Genomic DNA, 25,426 nt, shown 5'->3' with positions numbered 1-25,426 from the left:
GCGCCGTGATCTGAAGTTTTTAACGGTGCCATTTTTGCATTGATAGGACTTATTGATCACTTTTTATTCATTTTTAAATGAGATAAAAAGTGACCAAAAATGCACTATTTTGGACTTTGGAATTTTTTTGCGCGCACGCCATTGACCGAGCGGTTTAATTAATGATATATTTTTATAATTCGGACATTTCCGCACGTGGTGATACCATATATGTTTATTTTTATTTACACTGTGTTTTTTTTTTTATTGGAAAAGGGGGGTGATTCAAACTTTTAATAGGGGAGGAGTTAATTGATCTTTATTCACTTTTTTTTTCACTTTTTTTTTGCAGTGTTATAGGTCCCATAGGGACCTATAACACTGCACACACTGATCTTCTATGTTGATCACTGGTTTCTCATAAGAAACCAGTGATCAACGATTCTGCCGCATGACTGCTCATGCCTGGATCTCAGGCACTGAGCAGTCATTCGGCGATCGGACAGCGAGGAGGCAGGAAGGGGCCCTCCCGCTGTCCTGTCAGCTGTTCGGGATGCCGCAATTAGCCGCGGCTATCCCGAACAGCCCGACTGAGCTAGTCGGGAACTTTCACTTTCCCTTTTAGCCGCGCGGCTCAGCTCTGAGCGCGCGGCTAAAGGGTTAATAGCGCGCGGCGCCGCGATCGGCGCTGCACGCTATTAGAGGCGGGTCCCGGCTTCACTATGACGCTGGGCCCGCCGTGATATGACGCGGGGTTACTGTGTAACCCCGCGTTATATCAGAAGAGAAGGACCAAGGACGTACCGGTACGTCCTTGGTCCTTAAGGGGTTAAATGGGTAGCAAAATCAGCTGCACAAAAAATGTCTTAAAAATATGCAGCAGATCCTGTACGTGTGAACGTACCCTGAAAAGGTAAACAATGGGAATGATTGTTTAACGAAAAAAAGAATAAAACAATCAAATAAAAAAAGGTTTAAATATTGCTTCCTATTACAGAATCCTATAAAGTAAAATAAAAAATACAAATATTTGGTATAGTTGCATTTCTAAAATTAAAATAATAAAATACTATAGCTAATGAAATATCCACAAAATATGAATATAAGAAGAAATCAATGAGTATCTCAAAAGGTGCCATTAAAAATATAAATAACAGATGTTTACTGGTATTGTAATGTATTACCTTTACTGCAACAAGTATCTTATCTTGTTCAGGGTACAAGTTATAACATTCTGCAAGGAAAACTTTGCCAAATGCCCCTTCCCCCAGTTCTCTCTTCAAGACGATGTTATGTCTCTTTATATGTTGAACAACTGTAACGATAAAAAGTATGGTTATTAAGACAGGATTTCTCTTACTAGGGAATCTTAGACATTATAATGACATCATATTTTATGGTGATGATATTTTACTGAACTCTGACAGATGAAGTATATAAATATGAATCAAAAGGGGAATATATTGGTATTGTAAGCTATATTTTGTGTAAAAAAGAGAAGGTCATTGCTCAGACTAATAAGATCAAAGTTGATGTTGAACTATATCTTCCAAAATAGCTAAGGTTTTTGGGTTAGACTAAATCTTGCACATATATGATGTTAACAGACAAAAGTAAAATGAATAGGAGATGAATATTTGGTTGTTACACAGAGGTTACTAGAAGTGTTTGACCTAGTCGGCCAAATGATTTTATGCAACTTTAAAAGGTAATAAAAATAAAATAAAAATAATCATATACATGCATGCTTCTATTATTTTAAATTAATTTGAATAGTCAGTGGAGGAAATAAATGAAACTGACTGAGCCAAAAAGCTGGCGCAGTTTGCCCCAAAATACTGGATTGCTCCACATTTTCAATGGCTAAAATGTATTAATCTGTCAGAAACAAAATTGTCTAATTTGCTCATGGCAACCAATCACAGCTCAGCTTACATTTTATAACTGCAATTGGAGAAATAAATTCTATGGGCAAATCAACAGTTTTTGTTCTCAATACACACTGATAGATTTGGGTCATTTGTGTTTTAGGATGTATTCACACACACACACAGGATGCACAATAGCAGATTTTACAAAGCAGTTTAAAGTACCTAAGAATTGCCTTGTAAAATCTGTAGTTGCGGATTCACAATTGCGGATTTCACAAGTTTGCAGCAAATGTATGTAAATTCACCCTTAGACACTTTTTAGACTTAATTATTTTTTTGCCTTGCTTAACAAGGTGGCAGGGTTTGATGGAAGGTGGATATGGACTTAGTGAAAGCAGGGATGGCTTGAATGTATGAAAAAAAAATAAGTGCCAGATGTTGGTGCACATTATTGTGTAAATCTAATAGCCTGAGCCATTGTGATAAACCGTCTTAGAACATTCTAAGACTGTCTAAACCATTGTGTTCTTAGATGTTGTGTTGCTATTCTAACCAAGCATACAGAAAAATTGTTCTTCAGTAGCCACTGAACGTTACACTAATGTAGCTTTAGGAAATTATAATTTCCAGTGAATAGGTCTTGAGAATGGAATTTAAGTTTTATTGTATTGCTACATATGTATTATAACTATATTTGTATTAAAACGTGATATAAGAAACAGTGGCCCAGGTTTATCAATCTGTCTGAGACAGAATCTGTCTACTTTGCCCATAGCAACCAATTATAGCTCAGTTTTCATTTTACCAGAGCAATTTGAGAAACAGAAGCTGAGCTAAACTTTTGTCTCAGACAGATTAATAAATCTGAGCCAGGGTTCATATATTATAGATCTGAAGAGTATCTGTGGTTATTTATGACAATTAATGTTATATTACAAAATATTCTTATGGGAGAATTAAATAAAATGATGTCTCTTCATTTTTGTGACCCTGCTGAGCGATTATTCTAGTAATTTTTCTAGCAGTTAATCAGTCTGTGCAGTTTGTTTGTTTTTCCAAATAAGGCTATGTTCACACAAAGTATTTAGCTCAATGTAAAAAAAAACAAAAAACACAATAAACAAAAACACAGGATTGGTACCAACACAGAGAAAAACTATATTGGAAAGATTTGCACCCTTTACTGTGTTTGTTCCACTCCTGGTTTTGGTTGAAAATTGTGACCAAAATACTATGGGGAAGATTTATCAAAACCTATCCAGAGGTAAAGTTGCCCAGTTGCCCCTAGCAACCAAGCAGACTGCTTATTACATTTTTACCAAGGCCTCTGTAAAATGAAAGAAGGAGTCTGATTGGCTTCTCTGGACAGGTCTTGATAAATCCCCCCCCCCCCCCCCCATGTGTGAACATAGCCTAAATGCTGGAGCTTTAGAGATTTGGTGACCAGTTGCTTTCAATGTTGCTCAGTGGTTAATATGAGTACACATGATTAGCCATTAGCTATGGCATAGCAGTGATCAGTGTATGCAATCAGAAATCAGAAGATTGCATGGGGCTAAAAAGTGTTTTAAAAAAAAGAATACATGTGAAAAAGCCCCCCCCCCCTCAATAAAAGTTTGAATCACCCCTTTTACTACTTTTTAAATAAAATAATGAAAAAAAAAATCATATGTGGTACCGTAGCGTGTGTAAATATCCGAACTCTTAAAATATAAGGTTAGCAAAACCGCACGGTCGATGGCGTACACGTAAAAAAATACCAAAGAAAATAAAAAATATTAAGAAAAACTGATCAAAAAGTCCCATCAAAACAAAAATGGTACCGACAAAAACTACAGACCACGGCGCAAAAAAATGAGCCCTAATATAGCCCCGCATGCTGAAAAATAAAAAAGTTATAGGGGTCAGAAGATGACAATTTTAAACGTATTAATTTTGGTGCATGTAGTTATGATTTTTTTAAAGTAGCAAAATAAAACCTACATAAATTGGGTATTCCTGTAACCATATGGACCTACAGAATAAAGAAAAGGAAGCCCTAAAAAGTAGCAAAATTGTGTTTTTCTTTCCATTTCACCCCACAAATAATTTTTCCGTTTTACCGCAGATTATGTTATAAAAATAGGTCATTACAAAGTACAATTGGTGATGCAAAAAAAAAAAAAAAAGCCCTTATATGGGTCTGTAGGTGCAAAATTGAATGCTTTATGATTTTTAGAAGGTGAGGAGGAAAAAACGAAGATTGTTTTAAGTCCTTAAGGTGAAATTGGGCTGAGTCCTTAAGGGGTTAAATATATATATATACAGTGATCCACCGACCTACGATGGCCCATCTCAGAGGCCATCGCATGTTGAAGGCAGCATTGACATACAATGCTTTTGTATGTTGGGGCCATCGCATAAACGGCTATCCGGCAGCGCAGACTGCTTCAGCTGCTGCCGGATACCCGTTTGATGTGCCCCGTGTGCTCCCGTGTTACTCACCTGCCCCCACTGCTCTGGACCCTCCTCTTCAGGCTCCGCTGCATGGGCATCACTCTCCTTCGTCATCATCACGTCGCTGCGCACACTTTCTGGTCATCTAATAGGAGGGGAGTGCGCAGCGACTTGATGATGGAAAGCAACGATCCAGGGCAGCGGTAACGGTCCAGAGTGGCGAGGACACCCCGGGGACGTGATGACGGTAATGAGGAGCGACTATCTAGGGCAGCGGTGACAGTCCGGAGCTGCGGAGAAAGGTGAGTATAACATTCTATATTACTATTGCATGTATCCCTCAACATACGATGGATTCAAGTAACGATGGTTCATTTGGAACAAATTACCATTGTATGTTGAGTCATGGCCGTAAATGTTGGCACCCCTGAAATTTTTCAAGAAAATTAAGTATTTCTCACAGTAAAGGATTGCAGCAACACATGTTTTGCTATACTCATGTTTATTCAGTTTGTGTGTATTGGGACTAAACCAAAAAAAGGGAGGATAAAAAGCTAATTGGACATAATGTCACACCAAACTCCAAAAATGGGCTGGACAAAATTATTGGCACCCTTTCAAAATTGTGAAAAAATAAGATTGTTTCAAGCATGTGATGCTCCTTTAAAGGGGTACTCCCGTGGAAAAAAAAAAAGTTTTCAATCAACTGGTGCCAGAAAATTAAACAGATTTGTAAATTACTTCTATTAAAAAATCTTAATCTTTCCAGTACTTTTTAGGGTCTGTAAACTACAGAGGAAATGGTTTTCTTTTTGGAACACAGAGGAACTGTCCAGAGCAGCACATGTTTGCTATGGGGATTTTCTCCTACTCTGGACAGTTCTTAAAATGGACAGAGATGTTAGCAGAGAGCACTATGGTCATGATGTCAGCAGAGAGCTCTGTGTTCCAAAAAGAAAATAATTTCCTCTGTAGTATTCAGCAGCTACTGGAAGTACTGGAAGGATTAAGATTTTTTTAATAAAAGTAATTTACAAATCTGTTTAACTTTCTGGCACCAGTTGATTTAAAAAAAAAAAAAAGTTTTCCACGGGAGTACCCCTTTAAACTCACCTGGGGCAAGTAACAGGTGTGGGAAATATAAAAATACCACCTGAAAGTAGATAACAAGGAGAGTACACTTAGTCTTTGCATTGTGTGTCTGTGTGTGCCACACTAAGCATGGACAACAGAAAGAAGAGAGGAGAACTGTCTGAGGAGTTGAGAACCAAAATTGTGGAAAAATATCAACAATCTCAAGGTTACAAGTCTATCTCCAGAGATCTAGATTTGCCTTTGTCCACAGGGTGCAACATTATCAAGAAGTTTACAACCCATGGCACTGTAGCTAATCTTCTTGGGCATGGCCGGAAGAGAAAAATTTATGAAAGGTGTCAATGCAGGATAGTCCGGATGGTAGATAAGCAGCCCCAAACAAGTTCCAAAGATATTCAAGCTGTCCTGCAGGCTCAGGGAGCATCAGTGTCAGCACGAACTATCCGTCGACATTTAAAGTAAATGAAATGCTATAGCATGAGACCCAGGAGGACCCCACTGCTGACACAGAGACATAAAAAAGCAAGACTACATTTTGCCAAAATTAACTTGAGTAAGCCAAAATGCTTCTGGGAAAATGTCTTGTGGACAGATGAGACCTCGATAAAGAGCTTTTTGGTAAAGCACATCATTCTACTGTTTACTGAAAACAGAATAAGTCCTGCAAAGAAAAGAACACAGTACCCACAGTGAAATATTGTGGTTCAATGATGTTTTGGGGTTGTTTTGCTGCCTCTGGCACTGGGTGCCTTGAATGTGTGCAAGGCATCATGACATCTGAGGATTACCAACGGATTTTGGGTCACACTGTACAGCCCAGTGTCAGAAAGCTGGGGTTGTGTCCTAGATCTTGGGTCTTCCAGCAGGACAATGACCCCAAACATACCTCAAAAAGCCCCCAGAAATGGATGGCAACAAAGCGCTGGAGAGTTCTGAAGTAGCCAGCAATGAGTCCAGATCTAAATCCCATTGAACACCTGTGGAAAGATCTTAAAATTGCTGTTGGGAAAAGACACCTTTCCAATAAGAGTGACCTGGAGCAGTTTGCAAAGGAAGAGTTGTCCAACATTCCAGCTGAGAGGTGTAAGAAGCTTATTGATGGTTATAGGAATGAAATGATTTCATTAATTTTTTCGAAAGGGTGTGCAACCAAATCTTAAGTTAAGGGTGCCAATAATTTTGTCCAGCCCATTTTTGGAGTTTGGTGTGACATTATGTCCAATTTGCTTTTTTTCCTCCCTTTTTTGGTTTAGTTCAAATACACACAAAGGGAATAAACATGTGTATAGCAAAACGTGTTACTGCAATCCTTTTCTGTTAGAAATACTTCATTTTCTTGAAAAATGTCAGGGGTGCCAACATTTACAGCCATGACTGTATATATATAATATATATATATATATATATATACACAGGATATATATATATATATATATATATATATATATATAATGTCTGTAAAAACAGACCAAAAACAAAAAAAAATAAAAAATAACTCTGTGTGTGAACAGAGAAAAAGTTGATAATAAGACTTGAAAACCAGTGTGTGAATATTGCCAAATCACATTTTAATGCCTTGAAAATGGGCAATAGTCCTTTTACACAGTCAAAACAAAATAACTTTTTTACCAAAATTTCCTTGGAAAAAATGACGGTGCGCCAAAAGTTGGCGTTTTTTAAATTCTTTTTTTTGTGCGTTTTTCAGCTCCTTGGCGGTTTAGCAAAATTGCAGCATGTTGAGCCCATGGCGTTTTTTCCCCTGAAACCGTGGCGTTTTTTTCCCCATAGAAGTCTATGGGAGTAAAAAAACGCCATGTGGGTTTTAACTTTGGCTTTTTTGCAGGCGATTTTTATTCTTTTTTGGACTTTAGCGATCCAAAAAAGTGATGGAGATACCTTTTTGTAGAAAATTTCGTAGGGTACCATAAAATAATAATAATAAAAAAAGATACAGCAGTGATGGAAAAAATAGTGTGTGTGTTTTTCACTTTTTTTTTCTTTTTTTTTAGGTGGTACTACTACTCCCAGCATGGATAACACTGTTCCATGATATGAGTAGTAGTACCTGTACTAATTGACAGATCGCCCGGGGTCCATTGCGATCCTCCTGTATAATGTATAGATGCGGACTGCCACTCTTCTATGGTCCCCTGCACTGCGGTATATATACACCTATTCATATTTTCCGCAGAGAGCTGTGATTGGCCAGATGGTTCCAGCCAATCACAACTCTGTGGGAAATATGAATAGGTGTATATATACGTCAGTGCAGGGGACCATAAAAGAGCGGCCGGCCACATCTATACATTATACAGGAGGATCACAGCGGGTGTCAGGAGTGACATCCGCTGTGATTTTTCCTTAACTGCAGGTACTACTACTCCCAATATGGAGCAGAGTTTGCTCCATGTTGGGAGTAGTAGTGCCTGCAGTTAAGGACAGATCACAGCAAGTGTCACTACTGACACCCGATGCGATCGCCCTATCTATTGCAGAGATGTGGAGCCGCTCTATACAGCGCTTGCATCTCTTCTCTGTACTCCGGCCAGTGATGAGAAGAGAACATCACTCATTAATATTTCCTTCTGAGAGCTGTGATTGGCCGCAACCGTCTGGCAAATCCCCACCCTGGGCAGAAAATATGAATGAGTGTTGTTCTATTCACATCACTGGCCGGAGTATAGAGCAGAGATGCAAGTGCTGTATAGAGTCGCTCCGCATCTCTGCTATATTATGGACAATCGCATCGGGTGTCAGTACTGACAGGGCGATATGTCTATTAGAACAGGTACTACTACTCCCATCACGGAACATGTTGGGAGTAGTATTACTACATAAAAAATGTACAAAATTGAGAAAAAAAAAGTCAAACACAAGCTTTATTAAAAATTAATTAAATGTTAATTATAAAAAATAAAAATGTCCTTAAATATATTTTTCCCTTCCCTATAGCATGCTTTTTTTTTTTTTTTTTTTGGTACCCAACACATTTTGAAAAAAAAAAACGCCAAAGGGGCCAAAAATGCAATTTCAACTCAAATGCAAAAACACCAGAAAAAGCGTCCGACACAGTAAATTGCACTGGTGTTTTTTCTGGTGTTTTTTCTGCCATTTTTTTCATTAAAAAAAACGCTGGAGAAATAAACCAAGTGGAATCCTAGCCTTATGGGTAGACATGCAAATGTGACCAGCACTACACAGAAAAATGGAGCCAAGGTTTTGTAGGAATTCTCAAAAAGTAACCAAACTGCAATATAAATAGAGCAAACAAATCTGGGCTCAGATGACAGGTGAACAGATTTAGAAATATTTGAATAAATTCATCTTAATGTATTTACGGATCATTGTTAAAGATTATTTCAAAGGCTTGATAACAAGTACGACAAGCCCATCCAGCAAATGTCCTCATCACTCATCCAGCTTCTCAGAATAGCACTTACATCAGATGCTGCAATCTGAATTCTCTCTATAAAGCCTAGGAAACAAACATTTCTTTCTGATGCACTGCTTATTTAGATTAGGACATTTGTTACTGGGATTCTGGGATCCATAAATGCCATAAAATAAATAGAAGAAAGAACAGCATCTTTTATTTCCTCCCTTCTTTTAGATAATACAGCAGTAGTTGAAGATGTAACCCATCCTGTCTCTATTTAAAAGAAGATGAGTAAACCTAAAATTGTAATATTAATATAGAATCATGATAATGATGATGATGATGATGCAGAAAATTAATTATTCTAATGATCAAAAACAGTTGGAAGAGTAAGACAGGAATAAATGGACATAGAATTAGGGCTTTTGTGATTTTTGTCTGGGCTTACATTTTTAGGAATCTGTTAACAGATCATAGGGCAAAGTGTTCTCTATATCAGTGTTCCCCAGCATGCTGGGAGTTGTAGTTTTGCAATAGCTGGAAGCACACTGGTTGGGAAACACTGCTCTGTATCATAAGAGTGATATTCTTAATGAATCCTTTTTGGCCAGTCAAGAACACCAAAAGCCTCATTCTAGTGCATGGAATATCTCTTAGTATTAAAATCCATGCCCTTAAAGGGGTACTCCCGTGGAAACCTTTTTTTTTTTTTTTTTAATCAACTGGTGCCAGAAAGTTAATCAGATTTGTAAATTACTTCTATTAAAAAATCTTAATCCTTCCAGTACTTTTTAGGGCCTGTATACTAAAGAGAAATCCCAAAAAGAAATGCATTTCCTCTGAAGTCATGACCTCAGTGCTCTTTGCTGACCTCTGCTGTCCATTTTAGGAACTGTCCAGAGCTGGAGAAAATCCCCATAGCAAACATATGCTGTTCTGGACAGTTCCTAAAATGGACAGCAGAGGTCAGCAGAGAGCACTGTGGTCAGGACATCAGAGGAAATGCATTTCTTTTTTGGATTTCTCTTTAGTATACAGCCCCTAAAAAGTACTGGAAGGATTAAGATTTTTTAATAGAAGTGATTTACAAATCTCTTTAACTTTCTGGCACCAGTTGATTTAATAAAAAAAAAAAAAGTTTTCCATGGGATTACCCCTTTAAAGTGGTGCTCCGGTGCTCCAGCATTCTGAACATTTTGTTCAGAATACTCGGAGCTGGAGGTCGTCATCGTGATGTCACGACCACAACCGTGATGTAACACCATGCCCCGTCCATTCATGTCTATGGGAGAGGGTTTGTCAGCCAACACCCCCCTCCCATAGACATGAATAGAGGGGGCGTGGTGTGACGTCACAAGGTGCATGACCGTTATGTCACAACCATTGCCACAGGAACCTGGCATTTGTTTAGAACATTGGGTGCTGCGGGAGATCGCAGAGGGCCCCAGCAGCAGGACCCCTGTGATCAGACATCTTATCCCCTGACCTTTGTAGAGGGGATAAGATGTCTAGCAGCGGAGTACAGAAGTAAAGAAAGTGTATCATTGTTTTTGCCTCATTTTTGTCAGTTTTGGCAGTAGTTCCAAGGTAAATGTTATATTTTAAATAGAAATAGGAATAACAGTCCTCAGTCTACCAACAGATAGTAAATAAATGTTATACCAATAGTACAAAAATAATTCTCAAACTTATTTACTTATTTAGCAGGACAACAATTATATAAAAATGACATAAAAGTTATATAAAAAATAGTCTGACCACAGGGCCCTTGTGGCAAGAATAATCAAATAGATATCAACCCTGAATCACATAAAGAACAAGCCTAAATGTGGCTCTACGATAGCTGAACAATATGACCTGGATAAGTTGATAACTTACACAACTACACTATGGCCCCGATTTATCAAAGAATGTCTATGGTAGAGCTATTGTCCAACGTTTATTTGGGTGGTGGGTTTGACTAGCGTGCATCTTATTTATCAAGAAGGTGCAGCAGGATGATGAATTTTGCGCAGCTCTGCTGTGGTGGGAAAAGTTCTACCACATACACTTTATCTAGACGCTTGTGAGGGAGGGAGGTAGACACTTTCCCGGGTCCTGAATTTGGCAGATTAGGTGTCTTTACTTACTTTCACAGAGCTGCCGGGACATTTTTACTTGCATTTCAGACGCTACAATCAAATTTGATTGTGGTGTCTAGGGGGTTTAAGCTGGGCATCACTGTGATCGGTGATGTCTGGCATTAGAGATGGGTCCTGGTGGCAGATAGCCGCCAGGACCACCCAGCTATGACCCGTGCTCAACTCCTGTGAAAGGAAAAAGTGATTCTCACGCCTACTGGTAGGGGGGGGGGGGTAACTTTGCGTATAAAAAAGTACCTTTGTGCACAAAACAGTGACTTTTGACAAAAGTCGCAAATGATAAATACATGACCACTGCATGGTCAAAAAGAAAAAGTTCTACGGGTAGGCAAAAAAAGTGAAACTGTCTATAGCAAAAGGCACATAAAAGTCTAAAAATATGCTGCTTGCGCCTGAACTGCGCCCAAACATAGACAAAAAAAATGCTCAAAAAGCAATGATAAATTTCCCCCTATATATGTAAATATCATATAAACACCAAATACCGAAATGGCCGTTATGAGTTAAATAGACCTGTGCAACATTTCCAACACATAAACCAATCTAATTAATAGAAAACAGGCACTAAGTCCCGTAAAAATAGTTATAATATATTTTGTATCCTTACTAGAGGTAATATTGTACTTTTTATGTAAACAAATCATCATCAGATAAATAGATATCAAATCGGCCCACAGTACAGGCAAGTCAATGCGGAGGTTCACATGAGTGAAATAGCAAGCATTAGTAACTGTAAATCGGCGGGAGAAAGAACCATGTATGGCACTATGTGCCACTCACCGTTCCGTGCTTCGATCTGTAGCTCCGCACCCAGAAATGCGCCATCTCAATAGAGAATATAGCAATTCCGAAAGGATGAATATATTCATTCTTTTTATGAAAGCTGGGGTCGAGAACTTGAGTAGTGTGAATGGTTCAGAAGGATTAAGAATCCCACAGTGAACAATGGGAGGACACTGCACTGTATTTTCCAAGCAGAATTCAGGAGTGAAATAAGAATATTGAGTGAAAATAAGAATTGGAGTGAAAATAAGAATAAGAATGAGGTGGGAGAAGCAAACAAAAGAATATTGTTTCTCCTTGATCTTAGTGCAAGAAAGGCCTATAGTTTTTAAAATGTTTCAAAGTTTTTTGTTTTTTTTTCAAATGATAATGTCCATTTAATTATGCCAGCAGGAAAACGATATCCTATCTGAGGTTTCCCCTTGTGAGAAGCTGAATGTGAATGGTTAATGATGCTAGTCTTTCTGTTATTGAACTGTACTTGAGGTCAGGAGTCCAAGGTATTCATGTGATGCATTGGTCACATCCTGCCACCTTCCTGTAACAGTGTTATCCCTCCTATAGGGAGAACTCCATCAATAACAAGCAGGCGGCAGTATCAGGCTTTGTTCCCACTGAGTTTTTAAAACCTCATTTTCCAGTCTCCAAAAAACTGCCCCAAAATTAGAAAGGCTGACATTTTCTGATATTTTTTGTCACATCAAATGCTATTATGCAATATGGAAACCAAATGTATTTGTTTAGTAGTGTTGAGCGGCATAGGCCATATTCGAATTCGCGAATATTCGCGAATATATGGAAGAATATTCGTAATATATTCGCGAATATTCGCATAGTCGTAATATTCTCGTTTTATTTTCGCATATGCGAAAATGCGCGTATGCGAATATTTCCATATGCGGAAATTAGCATATACAAAAATTAGCATATGCGAAAATTTGCACACCAGAATCACACGGTAGTATTACAGCCTTCTTTACACCACACAAGCTGGAAGCAGAGAGGGATGATCACTGTGATGTGTACTGTGAAAAAAAAAAAAAAAAACGAATATTCGTAATTACGAATATATAGTGCTATATTCACGAATATTTGCGAATTCGCGAATATGCGATATTCGCGAATAAAATTCGAATTGCGAATATTCGCGAGCAACACTATTGTTTAGGATGAAATCCCAAATGCCCAAAAAACATTTCAAAAAATTGGTGTTGTTTGAGCCATAAGTAGCTGAAAAAGGGACCTTACACCTAACTTTATGGCCACAAATTATCAGCCTTTTTTCTATTGAAATCAACTAAATTCAACATAAAATTTTTTTATTTTTTTTTATTTTTTTTTTTAAGGCACAATAAATTACTCTAATACTGAGTGTAGTCTAAGTGAAAAATAACCAATGTATCTTATGAATACATCAAACTGAGGAATTAGAGAGGAATTTACTCGAGTAAGGCCGGGTTCACACTGGCGAAAAATGTGCGGGATATCCTCACTAAAAACAGACATTCTGCACATTTGATTGCAGGTGCTAGGGTCCCTTGGAAATGTGCTGTCATAGACGGCAATGCATTTCTTTGCGGACTCCACAAAAGAATAGTAATGACTATTCTTTCAGTAGACGCTGGAATCTGAATTTCTGCTGTGTAAACAGAGCAGCAAAATCCTATTGAAATCAATGGGAATCTGCTGCTGCGGAATGTCCCTGCGGAATATTAATGCGGAATTCTGCACAGACATTCTGCCGTGTGGACCTAATTCTGCTTGCTTATTCCACTCCAATTTATCCTTAAAGGAGTAGTCCAGTGGTGAGCAACTTATCCCCTATCCTAAGGATAGGGGATAAGTTGCAGATCGCGGGGGGTCCGACCGCTGGGGCCCCCTGCGATCTCCTGTACGGAGCCCCGACAGCCCGCGGGAAGGGGGCGTGTCGACCTCCGCACGAGGCGGCGGCCGACACGCCCCCTCAATACAACTCTATGGCAGAGCCGAAGCGCTGCGTTCGGCAATCTCCGGCTCTGCCATAGAGATGTATTGAGGGGGCGTGTCGGCCGCCGCCTCGTGCGGGGGTCGACACCCGCTATCTCGGCGGAGAGCCGGGGCCCCGTACAAAGAGATCGCAGGGGGCCCCAGCGGTCGGACCCCCCGCGATCTCAAACTTATCCCCTATCCTTAGGATAGGGGATAAGTTTTTCACCACTGGACTACCCCTTTAAAGGGGTACTCCGGTGAAAAACTTTTTTTTTTTTTAATCAACTGGTGCCAGAAAGTTAAACAGATTTGTAAATTACTTTTGGAACACAGAGCTCTCTGCTGACATCACAAGCACAGTGCTCTCTGCTGACATCTCTGTCCATTTTACTTTCAATAGTTTTTATTGAACAGATTTTTCAATGAACAAATTATGTAGTGGAAACAAACATAATGTAACCAGAAACAAACAGAAAGAACAAAAAGCGATAATCCTCCAGTCTGTCACATATACTAGGAACACCAATCCGGAGGTAAACAGAAAATTGCCACATCTTGTGGGAACATACAAAAGCGCATATGTAAATGGAGAAGAGGTTGATACGCTGGCAAACGGTCTAGTAAACGGTCTAGTAAATGTTCAGGGGGATAGAGGGATTGGTAGCATAATACGTGTCAAGTCCCTAGAAGTAAGGTAGGAGTTATAGCGATATACAATGGGAAGAGTCAATCCATAATTGCCACTTCCGGAGGAAGGAGGGGTAGGTGCCAGCTCCTGCCGCCAATGTTTTTTCAAAAGCATATGTGTTATTTACTTTTTGTATGACCTGTGAGATACGTGGGATATTTGTAGATTTCCATAAGCTCGTGATAAGAATTTTTGCTATTATGCAAATTATGCTAAATAGAGCTCTAAAGGGAGGTGGTATAAGATGTAGGTCAAGGAACAATAGGACCGATTGTGGAGTCCATGGCACCTGTACTTGTAGGACATCAGTGAGTAGTGTGAGACAATCCGTCCAAAATTGTCGTACTAGTGGGCATGCCCATAGCACGTGAAGCAAAGTGCCACTGGAGCCACAGTGGCGCCAGCATCTATCAGATGAGCCTGGATAGGCTCGGGCGATTTTGTCCGGAGTAAAATACCAGCGGAGTATGGTTTTGAATGCTGATTCAATGTGAGTGGCACACATAAAGTGCTTGTTGATATTTCTAAAAGCAGCCTCCCATTCCAATGAGTCACGTTGTATGTCTAAGTCCCTCTCCCAAAGTCTCAGAGGATATGTCTTAGAGAATTTCCCTGATTTTGAAAAATTTGTGTAAGGGATTTTTAAGCCCGGGGAGTCCTTTTTTAAATAAGTGAGAGTATACGAGTCTAATGTAACACTAGTCGGTTGGAGCGAGTTAAGAAAATGGCGTATCTGAAGAAATTTATAAAAATCCGCTTGTGGAATATTATAGGAGGATGTGAGTTGTTGGAAAGTCTTCAGCACATGGTCCTGGAATAGGGGGCCAGTATCTGATAGGCCGGCCACAAACCACGATGTTAGGGACAGGTTGGGTATGTAGGCTTGTATAAAGGAAAGGGGTATATTTTCTATGTTTGCCTGTCCTGAGGAATTCAGAGTAGTGAGATATAGCCGCCATACCCGGAAAGTGTTATGTAGTATGGGATTATCGATAGTAGGTGGGGTGAGGTTCCATATAGGAAGGAGTAGGAGATCTGTAGGTAAGTATGGGGAGGTAAGGTGACGTTCAATCTGAACCCAATGGGATCTAGGAGAGTCATGCCACCAATATTTGATAGTTGAGATTATAGTCGCAACATAATAAGCTTTAACATCAGGCAGGCCTAAGCCTCCAACATTTCTGTTTTTAGCTAGAATTTGGAAAGATACTCTTGCCTTTCTGCCAGCCCATATGAAACGGGTTAAAATGCTTTGTGCTTTGTTGAAAAAGGAATTAGGTAATGCTATAGGTAATGACCTGAAATGGTATAATAACTTGGGTAGCATGAACATCTTAAATGCTGCCACCCTACCAACCCATGAAGTGTCTTGTTTCAGGTAGGTGTCAGCCTCAGAGGAGAGGTTCCGTAACAGAGGCTAGTAATTAACTGAAAAAAGTGTGCTGTGCGGGTAGGATAAGTGTATACCTAGATAGTCTATGGAAGCAGTCCTCCAGTCAAACTTATAGGAGGATTGTAGGGAATGGATTTGTGTCTGTGGAAGGTTAAGGGGTAAGGCTTGGGTTTTAGACTTGTTGAGGGAATAATACGAGAGGTGGCCAAAGGTGTCAATGATTTCCAGAACTACCGGTAGCGATTGGACAGGGTTGGACAATGTGAGGATGACATCATCCGCATATAGGGATATTACGTGAGAATGACTCCCAATCTGTATCCCTGATATCTCAGAGCATTGATGGATGGCCTGCGCTAATGGCTCAATAGAGAGTATATATATTAAAGGAGATGATGGGCAGCCCTGACGAGATCCGTTAGTAATGACAAACGGGTCGGACATGCAGCCGTTAGTAAGGACCCTAGCAGAGGGACAAGAATATAGGGACGACATTGCAGAAAGAATGTTGCCAGTGAAACCCATGAATCGTAGAACCGAGAAGGCGAACGTCCAGCGGAGCCGGTCAAACGCCTTCTCGGCATCCAAGGCCACCACCAACGAGGGAATGTGGCATCTCTCTATATGGTGGAAGATATGTAATAATCGTCTGGTGTTGTCCGAGGTTTGTCTACCAGGAACAAAACCGGATTGGTCAGGGTTGATGAGTGAGGGGAGTAGGGGGGCCAATCTGTTGGCAAGTATTTTAGCATAAATTTTCAGGTCCTGGTTCAGAAGTGAAATAGGACGAAAGTTTTGTGGAGAGTCCATTGATTTGCCGGGTTTTGGGAGTGTGGTGACAAGGGCCTCAAGATTTTCCCTAGGCAATGTGCCCTCTTTCATGGCATGGTTGCAGAAGGCCAGAAAATGTGGTGATAAGATGGGCGAGTATAATTTAAAGTACTGGGAGATAAAACCATCCGGCCCTGGCGCTTTGTTTTGGGGGAGGGAGGATATGACATCCTGGACTTCCTGGAGTGTGATCTCACCATTGAGAGTTACAAGTTGCAGGGGGGACGGGGTCGGCAAATCAAGGGAAGTAAGGTAATTTTGTATTTCAGATATATGTGCGGGTGATGTAGAGGACGAGGCTAAATTGTAGAGGTGTGAGTAGTATGTCTGGAAACCATTGGCTATGTCTTTAGGCGTGTACAGTTTAGTGCCTGTGGTATGGTGTATTAGGAAAGGAATGCGGGATTTTTGCTGACGGGATTTTAGCCTATGGGCCAAAAGCCTTCCAGATTTGTTGTCTTGTGCATAGTAAACTGCCCCCAACCTCCTATGAGCCTTCTCATAAATGTGTAGGAGATGACAACGGAGATCATTCCTTAAAGAGCCCACTTTTTGGGCAGTATCGACTGAGGGGTTTGTTTTATTCATATCCTCCGCGTGTTTCAGGAGGGATAAGATGTCTGTAAGTTTTTGTTCCCTAATTTTCTTGAGAGTGGCTCCGTATTTAATGCAGAGACCTCTCACTACCGCCTTATGACAATTCCATAGTGTGAAGGGGTTAGTCTCGGACTGGGCATTTAAAGAAAAATATTCCTGGATATCTCCCCTAAGGCATTGAGAAAATTTCTGGTCCGATAGAAGAAAAGGGCTACATCTCCACATATGGGCCGGAGAAGATTATACATCATCTCCAACAGACAATGTGATTGCAGAATGATCCGACCACTTAATTGCTTCTATGGAAGAGTCATCCATTCTAGGAAGTAGCGTTCTATCCACCAGGAACATATCAAGGCGTGAATAAGTATTATGGACCCCAGATAGAAAAGTATATTCTCTGTCTGATGGATGATGCACCCTCCAGATGTCATAGAAATCTTCATGGTGGAGCCATAACTCCAAGGTGTGGGTCTGGAGGCGATTGTTAAAAGACGTGTCTAGGGAAGAGCTGGCTATCATGTTAAAATCCCCACAAATAATGTGCGAACCCCAGGGTAATTTACGGAGTCTGCGTAGCACCGACTTAAGAAACCTCATCTGACCCACATTTGGAGCGTATAGAGCCGTGATAGTCAGGGGGAGTTGGTTGATGGTGCATTGAAGGATAATGTATCTCCCAGCAGGATCTGTGACGCAATTGTGCAGGGAAAAAGCAACCGTGTTACGGATTGCAATTGTAACTCCCCTAGATTTAGAGGTGTATGTGGAGTGGAAGATGTGGTTGTATGCCTGGTGTTTGATTCGATACGTGTCCTTCTGTAACAGATGGGTCTCTTGAATGCACAAAACATCACATTGTAAACCCCTAGCCTCCCTCCATAGATGTGACCTTTTATGTGGAGCATTTAGACCGTTTGCATTAATGCTAGCTAACTTAATAACCATTTATAAAATAAGGAGTGAGTAAAAGAAGTTGTAGAGGTAATACAGTAGAAGTGACCAGATGTGCCTCCCAGCCAGCACACACCCGGTCTGATAATAAAAGATGAGGCATTGCAATAGAATGGAACGGACAGAACAGCAATGGAGTACAGTGGATTTCGCATTGAGTAAAAAGCATAAGAACCAATATATACAAGAGAATAACGAACAAGAAAATAAAACAGTAGGCTCAACTGTGTAGAGCCAGAAAAACAAGGATGGGGGTAAGAGTCCATCCTGATACCGAGGGGTTACCAAACCGATGGAGCCCGAGCCCTCAGCCCGAATACCGGAGAGGAGCAGTCAGGAGCCCTTCATGGTGTGGACCAGTCCTTCTGTATGCGGCGGGACGCCAAAGTGCGGTCAGTCGCTCCGTTCATGGGCAAGTTGACATTCCAGGATTTCAGAAGAGAGTGTCCATCTGGTACAGATCTGACCACGTGGAATTTTTCTCCCCTTTTAATGAGCAGGCGGGTGGGGAAACCCCATCTGTAAGCGATTTTGGCATCTCTCAGAGCCTGGGTGATTGGTTGTAACGCCTTGCGGGCCTGCATAGTGGCTGCGGAGAGATCTGTGTATACTGATATTCCATGGTAAGGAGCAGGGAGACCCCCGATTTCTGCGAGTAAATTCCATAAAACGTTCTTTGGTGGTATAAAAATGCACTCTCGCCAGCACATCTCTGGGGGTGCCATCAGAGAGATGTTTAGGAAGAGGCAGTCTGTGGGCTCTATCCACCTCCAACTCAGTGGGGGAACACTCAGGCAGGGCCACTTTAAGTATGGAGCGCATGTACTGTGGTATGTCCGCAGGGGATACAGACTCAGGGACCCCACGGAACTTGACATTATTGCGGCGGCTTCTGTCCTCCAAATCTGCCCCCTTCTCTCTTAAAGCTGTAAGGTCATCTTCCAGAGTGTTGTGGGAGTCAATCAGGTGATTGTGGGAGTCAGAGAATTCCCCAAACTTAGTCTCTATATGGTCAACTCTCTCACCCAGATCATCAATGGCAGCCTGTAAGGGGGAGACCATTTTGGACATATCTTTTAAGAAGGTCTTGTGGAGTACCAGCAGCATGTTTTTCATAGCTGTGTCTGTCAGGGAGCCCCCCGAGACTGTTAAGCTTTGCAAAGCACAGTCCTCCTCAGTATCTGCAATAGCAGAGTCAGACCCATAGTCCCCCCGTATCCAATCTGCAGAGGCATACCTTGGTCTCTGCTTGAGTGGGCTGCAGGAAGGTGCGGTTCCTATGGCGGTCTCTTCACTGCGCTGCGAACTTGTCTGTGGTTCCCTGCCGTGCAGCTCAACAATGCTGCCGGGAGTTACAGGGTGAGCTGGAGCTGCAGTATCCGGAGAGGAGTCGGAAGGCAGCGGGTGTAGTAACGGCACCGAAGAGGAGCGTCTGGTGAGTGGAGCGGGGTCTGTGGCAGCAGACAGCCCGCGCTGTAAGTGTGAGGGAGACACTGCTTGTGCGCGCCCAGCGCCATCTTGCCGGAGGGAGCCTCTGCGGGTAAAGCTGAATTTAGCTAGGGATTCCTGGCGTACCACTTTCTTCCTCCTGCCCGGCATGATGAACGGGTGTTCAGGGAGGTATTGTGCTAAATTAGGGCAGTTAGCAGTGACTGCAGTCGCTATTTAAGGTTGCTTTGTCAGGCGTGAGGCAGGAGCTCCCTCAAAGCACAGCCATTCTCCTCGGCAGCCAGGCCACGCCCCCTATCTCTGTCCATTTTAAGAACTGTCCAGAGTAGGAGAAAATCCCCATAGCAAACATATGCTGCTTTGGACAGTCCCTAAAATGGACATAGATGTCAGCAGAGAGCACTGTGGTCATGATGTCAGCAGAGAGCACTGTGTTCCAAAAGTAATTTACAGATCTGTTTAACTTTCTGGCACCAGTTGATTTAAAAAAAAAAAAAGTTTTCCACTGGAGTACCCCTTTAAGTGAAAGTTCCATTAACTTTAAAGAACATTTGGCTGCCCTGTTCGCACTGAGAAATTTCTGCTAGTAGAATCCCGACGTGGAATTCTATTCAGCCTGAGGATTGAACGTGGTCATTCTTCACATGAAATCTGCGGCTAAAAGCTCAATGAAGTCAATGGGATTTTTATTCTTTTAAATGATGAAATGAGTATTGCGCTGAATTGCGTATGAATTCCGTGTCATTTCCGTGGATAGGAAAAAATGGCAAAAAACTAGATTTTCTTGACCGAAATTATTCCTCTTCAAGATTTGGCTCCAATTCCTAAGTGACATCCTGACCCAGGAAAGGTTTACATCAGAGATGAGCGAACTTACAGTAAATTCGATTTGTCACGAACTTCTCGGCTCGGCAGTTGATAACTTTTCCTGCATAACTTAGTTCAGCTTTCAGGTGCTCCGGTGGGCTGGAAAAGGTGGATACAGTCCTAGAAGACTCTTTCCTAGGACTGTATCCATCTTTTCCAGCCCACTGGAGCACCGGAAAGCTGAACTAATTTATGCAGGAAAAGTCAGCAACTGCCGAGCTGAGAAGTTCGTGACGAATCAAATTTACTGTAAGTTTGCTCATCTCTAGTTTACATCCCCAACACTCAGCTTCTCTTGAGAAATGAGATGGCATCTTCAGATCAGGCTTCCTTTATATGTGTGGGGTCTGCTGTGTGTTACTTATTCAAGCATACACGTAATATTGGCATTAGGAAGCATGTTTTATATCACTTCAACAAAGGAAGCCGTAAGACACTAGAACAATGCAGCTTCTTTAACCACAAAGCCATTATCCTACAAAACCGTCCCAGAAATATGTTCTCCATAATCTCCTTAATGCGCCCTGCATGTACAGTACTTCTCCATAGCGGAAAATAATCCACTAATGATAGTGGATGGAAAGTGTTTACCGCAGGAGGCAGAGCAGAGCTAAATACCATGACATGAGGTCTATGTTGTGTGACTTATATTACAGTATTCACTACTCATACCTAGAACTCCGAGCCTAGAACAGTGGTCTTCATACTGTGGACCTCCAGATGTTGCAAAGCTACAACTCCTACCAAGCCGGCTGTCTGGGCATAGTGAGAGTTGTAGTTTTGCAACATCTGGAGGTCCACAGTTTGAAGACCACTTGCCTAGAACACTGGTGCTATGTTCGCTCGGCAAAAATTCCGCTCAAAATATACTCAAAAAGGCAGACGGTGGATTTTTCCAATTTTTAGGAATTCAGGGAGAATTTCTGTGCTTTCAAAACACAGAACCCACTCGAATTTAGAGTCCCATTAACTCTAGAGCCCTATTGAAGATAATGGGCACTAAAATTTGCGGAATTTCCAAGTGGAGTTTTTTTGGTGCAAATCTGCTCGAAAATTCTGCCTTGTGAACATAGGCGGATGGAGATTCATGAATCTTTTTTAAAATGTTAGTGGTCAATTTTGCATGTTTTTTTTCAAGCCATATTGGGTTTGCTTTTTTTTTTTTTTGCGTTTTTTTTCTTCCTTATAATATAAGTGTTTTCTGAAAACTTGTCTTTGTAGGCCACTTTATATGCATATGTCATGAATTTATCATATATATATAAAACGCCAAGGATGCAGCACACCAAAAAAATTATAAAGTGGTTTATTTTCTCATCTTCAGTGAAGCAACGTTTCTGCTCCTATGGAGCCATTTTCAAGCTTGAAACGTTGCTTCACTGAAGATGAGAAAATAAACCACTTTATATTTTTTTGGTGTGCTGCATCCTTGGCGTTTTATATATCTGAATGGACTTTAATCAGGTCAGTCGCTGGCAATCCTCCTATAATGTAACACTGCAACAGTTCCCAGTTAAATTCAGTGGCCAAAGCTGATAAATTGAAAACTACTGACAGGGTGCTAAGTCCATAAAAGATGCAGGAATAAATGACCACGTATAAACAAAAAAAAGTGCTCGCTTGCACTCACCGTCCTAGTAGTGGATATCTTCACAGACCTTCCGTGCGGCAGGGAGACATAAGATGTGGGCGCTCAGAGGCTAACAGCCGTTTTCACCCGGCCATGTGCGAAAATGTCTGTTAGCCTCTGAGCGCTCACATCTTATGTCTCCCTGCCGCACGGAAGGTCTGTGAAGATATCCACTACTAGGACGGTGAGTGCAAGCGAGCACTTTTTTCTTTATACGTGGACATACACACACACACACATATATATATATATATATATATATATATATATATATATATATATATATGTATATATATATATTAAAAAGAAGTGAAGCAGCACTCTCAAACAGAGCCAAATGGTCCTATGTTTTAGCTGGAGTAAAGCAAATTTTTTCACCTTGGACACTCTGCTGTGCTGCGGCTGCTTCCCTTCTTCCATATATATATATATATATATATATATATATATATATATATATATGAAATTTCTTTTTTAACCCCTTAAGGACTCTTTTTAACCCCTTAAATGGGCACTGTCATGAAGTACAAAAATTGATATGTTGTAGTACTTAAGTACTACAACATATCTCTAATATACTTTAATTAAAAAAAGTGATTTTAAACAAGTTTAAAATCACTTTTAAATTCGGCCACTAGGGGTCGCCCTCCTAGTGGCCAAATGCATTCAGCAATGACGTCACCACTGAATTTCGACTCATTAAGCCTGGCAATGAGTCGAAATTCAGGCACTGCTGTGCTCGCTCCCGCCTGTCAATCAAACAGGCAAGAACGAGCACGCTGATAGTTGGGGCTGCGCGCATTGGCCAGCAACACTGGCCTTGCGCGCGGCCCCACCCGCCCGCCCCCGTTACCCTGTCCGGAGGCAGCGCGAGCACTCATTGCTGCGCTGATCCTCCGGATGGGTAAGTCTGATCTGAGGTCTTATATTAGCCGGTGTGAGGTGGACGCATGGATCTACGGGGGCGCAAAAAACCACCTCACACCGGCAGTAATATCGTGCACGGCAGGCCGGCGTTGCTCCTCTACTCCTCCTCCCTGGATAGCACATGCACAGCTAAACAGGGAGGAGGAGACCCCGGAGCTGCCTGCCGTGCTATTGGCAGATCATCTATGCGCGCTCCTGACAGGAGCGCTGCATAGACGATCTGAGGGCGGAAGCAAGCGCCCAGCAAGGCATCAGTGACGTCGTGCCTGCTTCCTGTCCTGCTTGATAGAGCAGATTTAGAAGCACTAAATCTGCTCTATTAAAGCGATAAAAAAATGTTTTGAAAGCCAGGTAGGGGGTTAGGGCTAGATTACTAATAGGTAGGGACATATTAGATTATATATAACTTGGTGGGAGCTACACTTTAAGGACAATTTTATTTTTAGGTTTTTGTTTTTTCCTCCTCATAACTCTTTTATATTTTCATCCACAGACTAGTATAAGGGCTTGTTTTTTGCGCGACCAGTTGTCCGTTGTAATGCCATCACTCACTTTACCATAAAATGCATAGTGCAACCAAAAAAATACTATTTGTGTGGGGAAATTAAAAAGAAAAACACAATTTTGCTAATTTTGGAAGGTTTTGTTTTCACACCATACAATTTACGGTAAAAATGACATGTGTTCTTTATTCATTGGGTCAATACAATTAAAATGATACCCTTGATAACATACTGTTCTATTACTGTTGCGCTTAAAAAAAATTGCTAATTTTTTAACCAAATTAGTACGTTTAAAATCCCCCTATTTTGAAGACCTATAACATTTTCATTTTTCCATATATGCGGTGGTATGAGGGCTAATTTTTTTGCACCATGATCTGTAATTTTTATTGATACCATATCTGCTTATATAAAACTTTTAATACATTTTTTATTAATTTTTTGGGGGAATAAAATGTTATAAAAAAAAAAGCAACTATTTTGGAATTTTTTTTTTTTCACCATATAGTATCATTAACATTTTATTTTAATAGTTTGGATATTTACGCACGTGGCGATACCAAATGTGTATATCAATTTTTTTTTACACTTTTAGGGGGGGAAATAGGGAAAATGGGACCATTTACATTTTTTATTGGGGGAGAGGGTTTTTCAATTTTTTTTACTTTTTTAAAAACTTTTTTTACTTTTATTTTTACACTTTAATAGTCCCCATAGGGGACTATTTATAGCTAATACTGTTCAGTGCTATGCACAGGACATAGCACTGATCAGTATTATCGGTCATCTTCTGCTCTGGTCTGCTCAATCTCAGACCAGAGCATAAGACCCGTGGAAGGCAGCAGAGGCAGGTGAGGGGACCTCCATCTGCCTCTCTGGATGATCAGATCGCTGCGGCAGCGCTCCGGGTGATCTGATCATCCATTTTAGTGACCGTGATGCCGCAGATGCCGTGATCTGTATTGATCACGGCATCAGAGGGGTTAATGACGGACATCCGCGCGACCGCAGATGTCTGCCAATACCGGCGGTTCCCTGGCTGCTATCAGCAGCCAGAACCTACCGCGCATGACCCGAGCATCGCTCCGATGCTCGCGGTTATGCACAGGACGTAATTGTACGTCCTGGTGCGTTAAGTATCAGCTCACCAGGACGTACATTTACATCTGGCGTCGTTAAGGGGTTAAAGCAAAATTACAAAATGGCTAAAACATAGACCACCCTCAGTGGTGCTCTAGAAACTTTTAGTTTTGGTGGACTTGCACATTATTTATCACACATTGTGAAGCTATATGATAAATGATGCGCATGTCTGCCAAAAAACCTGCAACAAAAGTGATTTGAATAATGACAACTCAGTGATAAACACCCCGGTTGGTCTTAGATTGACAACTGGCACCCGTTGCTATACTATCTACAATTCTGCAATGGTTTTCCATACACTTTTGTAGTTTTAGAAATGCCATTACCTTTATTAGTTTAACAAGAAGATGATTTTCATACTTTAAGTAATAGTAATAGTGAGAAAATTGCAAAAAAAGAAGCAACCCCCCCCCCCCCCATGATTTATTCAGTCATTCAAGCCTTCATATGGTAGAAACCCTATTGATATGTAGGTCATTATAGAATGGTGGGAGGTTTCCCGAAATTGACTTAACTTAAGCCTTTCTTTGCTTAAACAAATGACTTTATCACCCCTCTCCCTCATTTAGAGTTATAAGAGTCTTTGTGTCTCCAATTTATTGTTCTAAACGGGTTTTGTAAGACAGAGCTCTTTATAGTCATGACCATAATTGTATTCCATCTAAAGTTCAAAAGGACGTCCGGCTGTAACTTTGGTAGGGCAAGCCTCGTTTTAAAAGCTATAAAACAGCTTAAGGCAGAAATAATCACTCATTGCAATCAATACCATGGGATTTTCACCTTCAATTCACTTAA

The 25,426-nt window shown here is 40.9% G+C and overlaps 1 protein-coding gene and 1 long non-coding RNA gene across 4 annotated transcripts in view; one reads left to right on the top strand and one right to left on the bottom strand.

Annotated features, from left to right (window-relative positions):
- Positions 1–25,426, bottom strand: part of NTRK2 (neurotrophic receptor tyrosine kinase 2) — a 274,910-nt gene that overhangs the window by 62,398 nt on the left and 187,086 nt on the right. For all 3 annotated transcript variants that reach the window (XM_056524265.1, XM_056524272.1, XM_056524255.1), the window contains one exon: positions 1,164–1,294. In XM_056524265.1, the coding sequence (XP_056380240.1) occupies positions 1,164–1,294 (131 nt within the window). The remainder of the gene's footprint in view (positions 1–1,163; positions 1,295–25,426) is intronic.
- LOC130275824 (uncharacterized) overlaps positions 22,168–25,426 on the top strand; it is a 33,143-nt gene continuing 29,884 nt past the window's right edge. Inside the window, exon 1 of the long non-coding RNA XR_008844914.1 lies at positions 22,168–22,242. This is a non-coding gene — a long non-coding RNA (uncharacterized LOC130275824). The remainder of the gene's footprint in view (positions 22,243–25,426) is intronic.

Source organism: Hyla sarda, chromosome 1 (assembly GCF_029499605.1).
Source record: "Hyla sarda isolate aHylSar1 chromosome 1, aHylSar1.hap1, whole genome shotgun sequence".
Taxonomy (NCBI): Eukaryota; Metazoa; Chordata; class Amphibia; order Anura; family Hylidae; genus Hyla; species Hyla sarda.
Note: the sequence above shows the minus strand (reverse complement) of the source record. Positions and strands in the feature narration are given on the sequence as shown.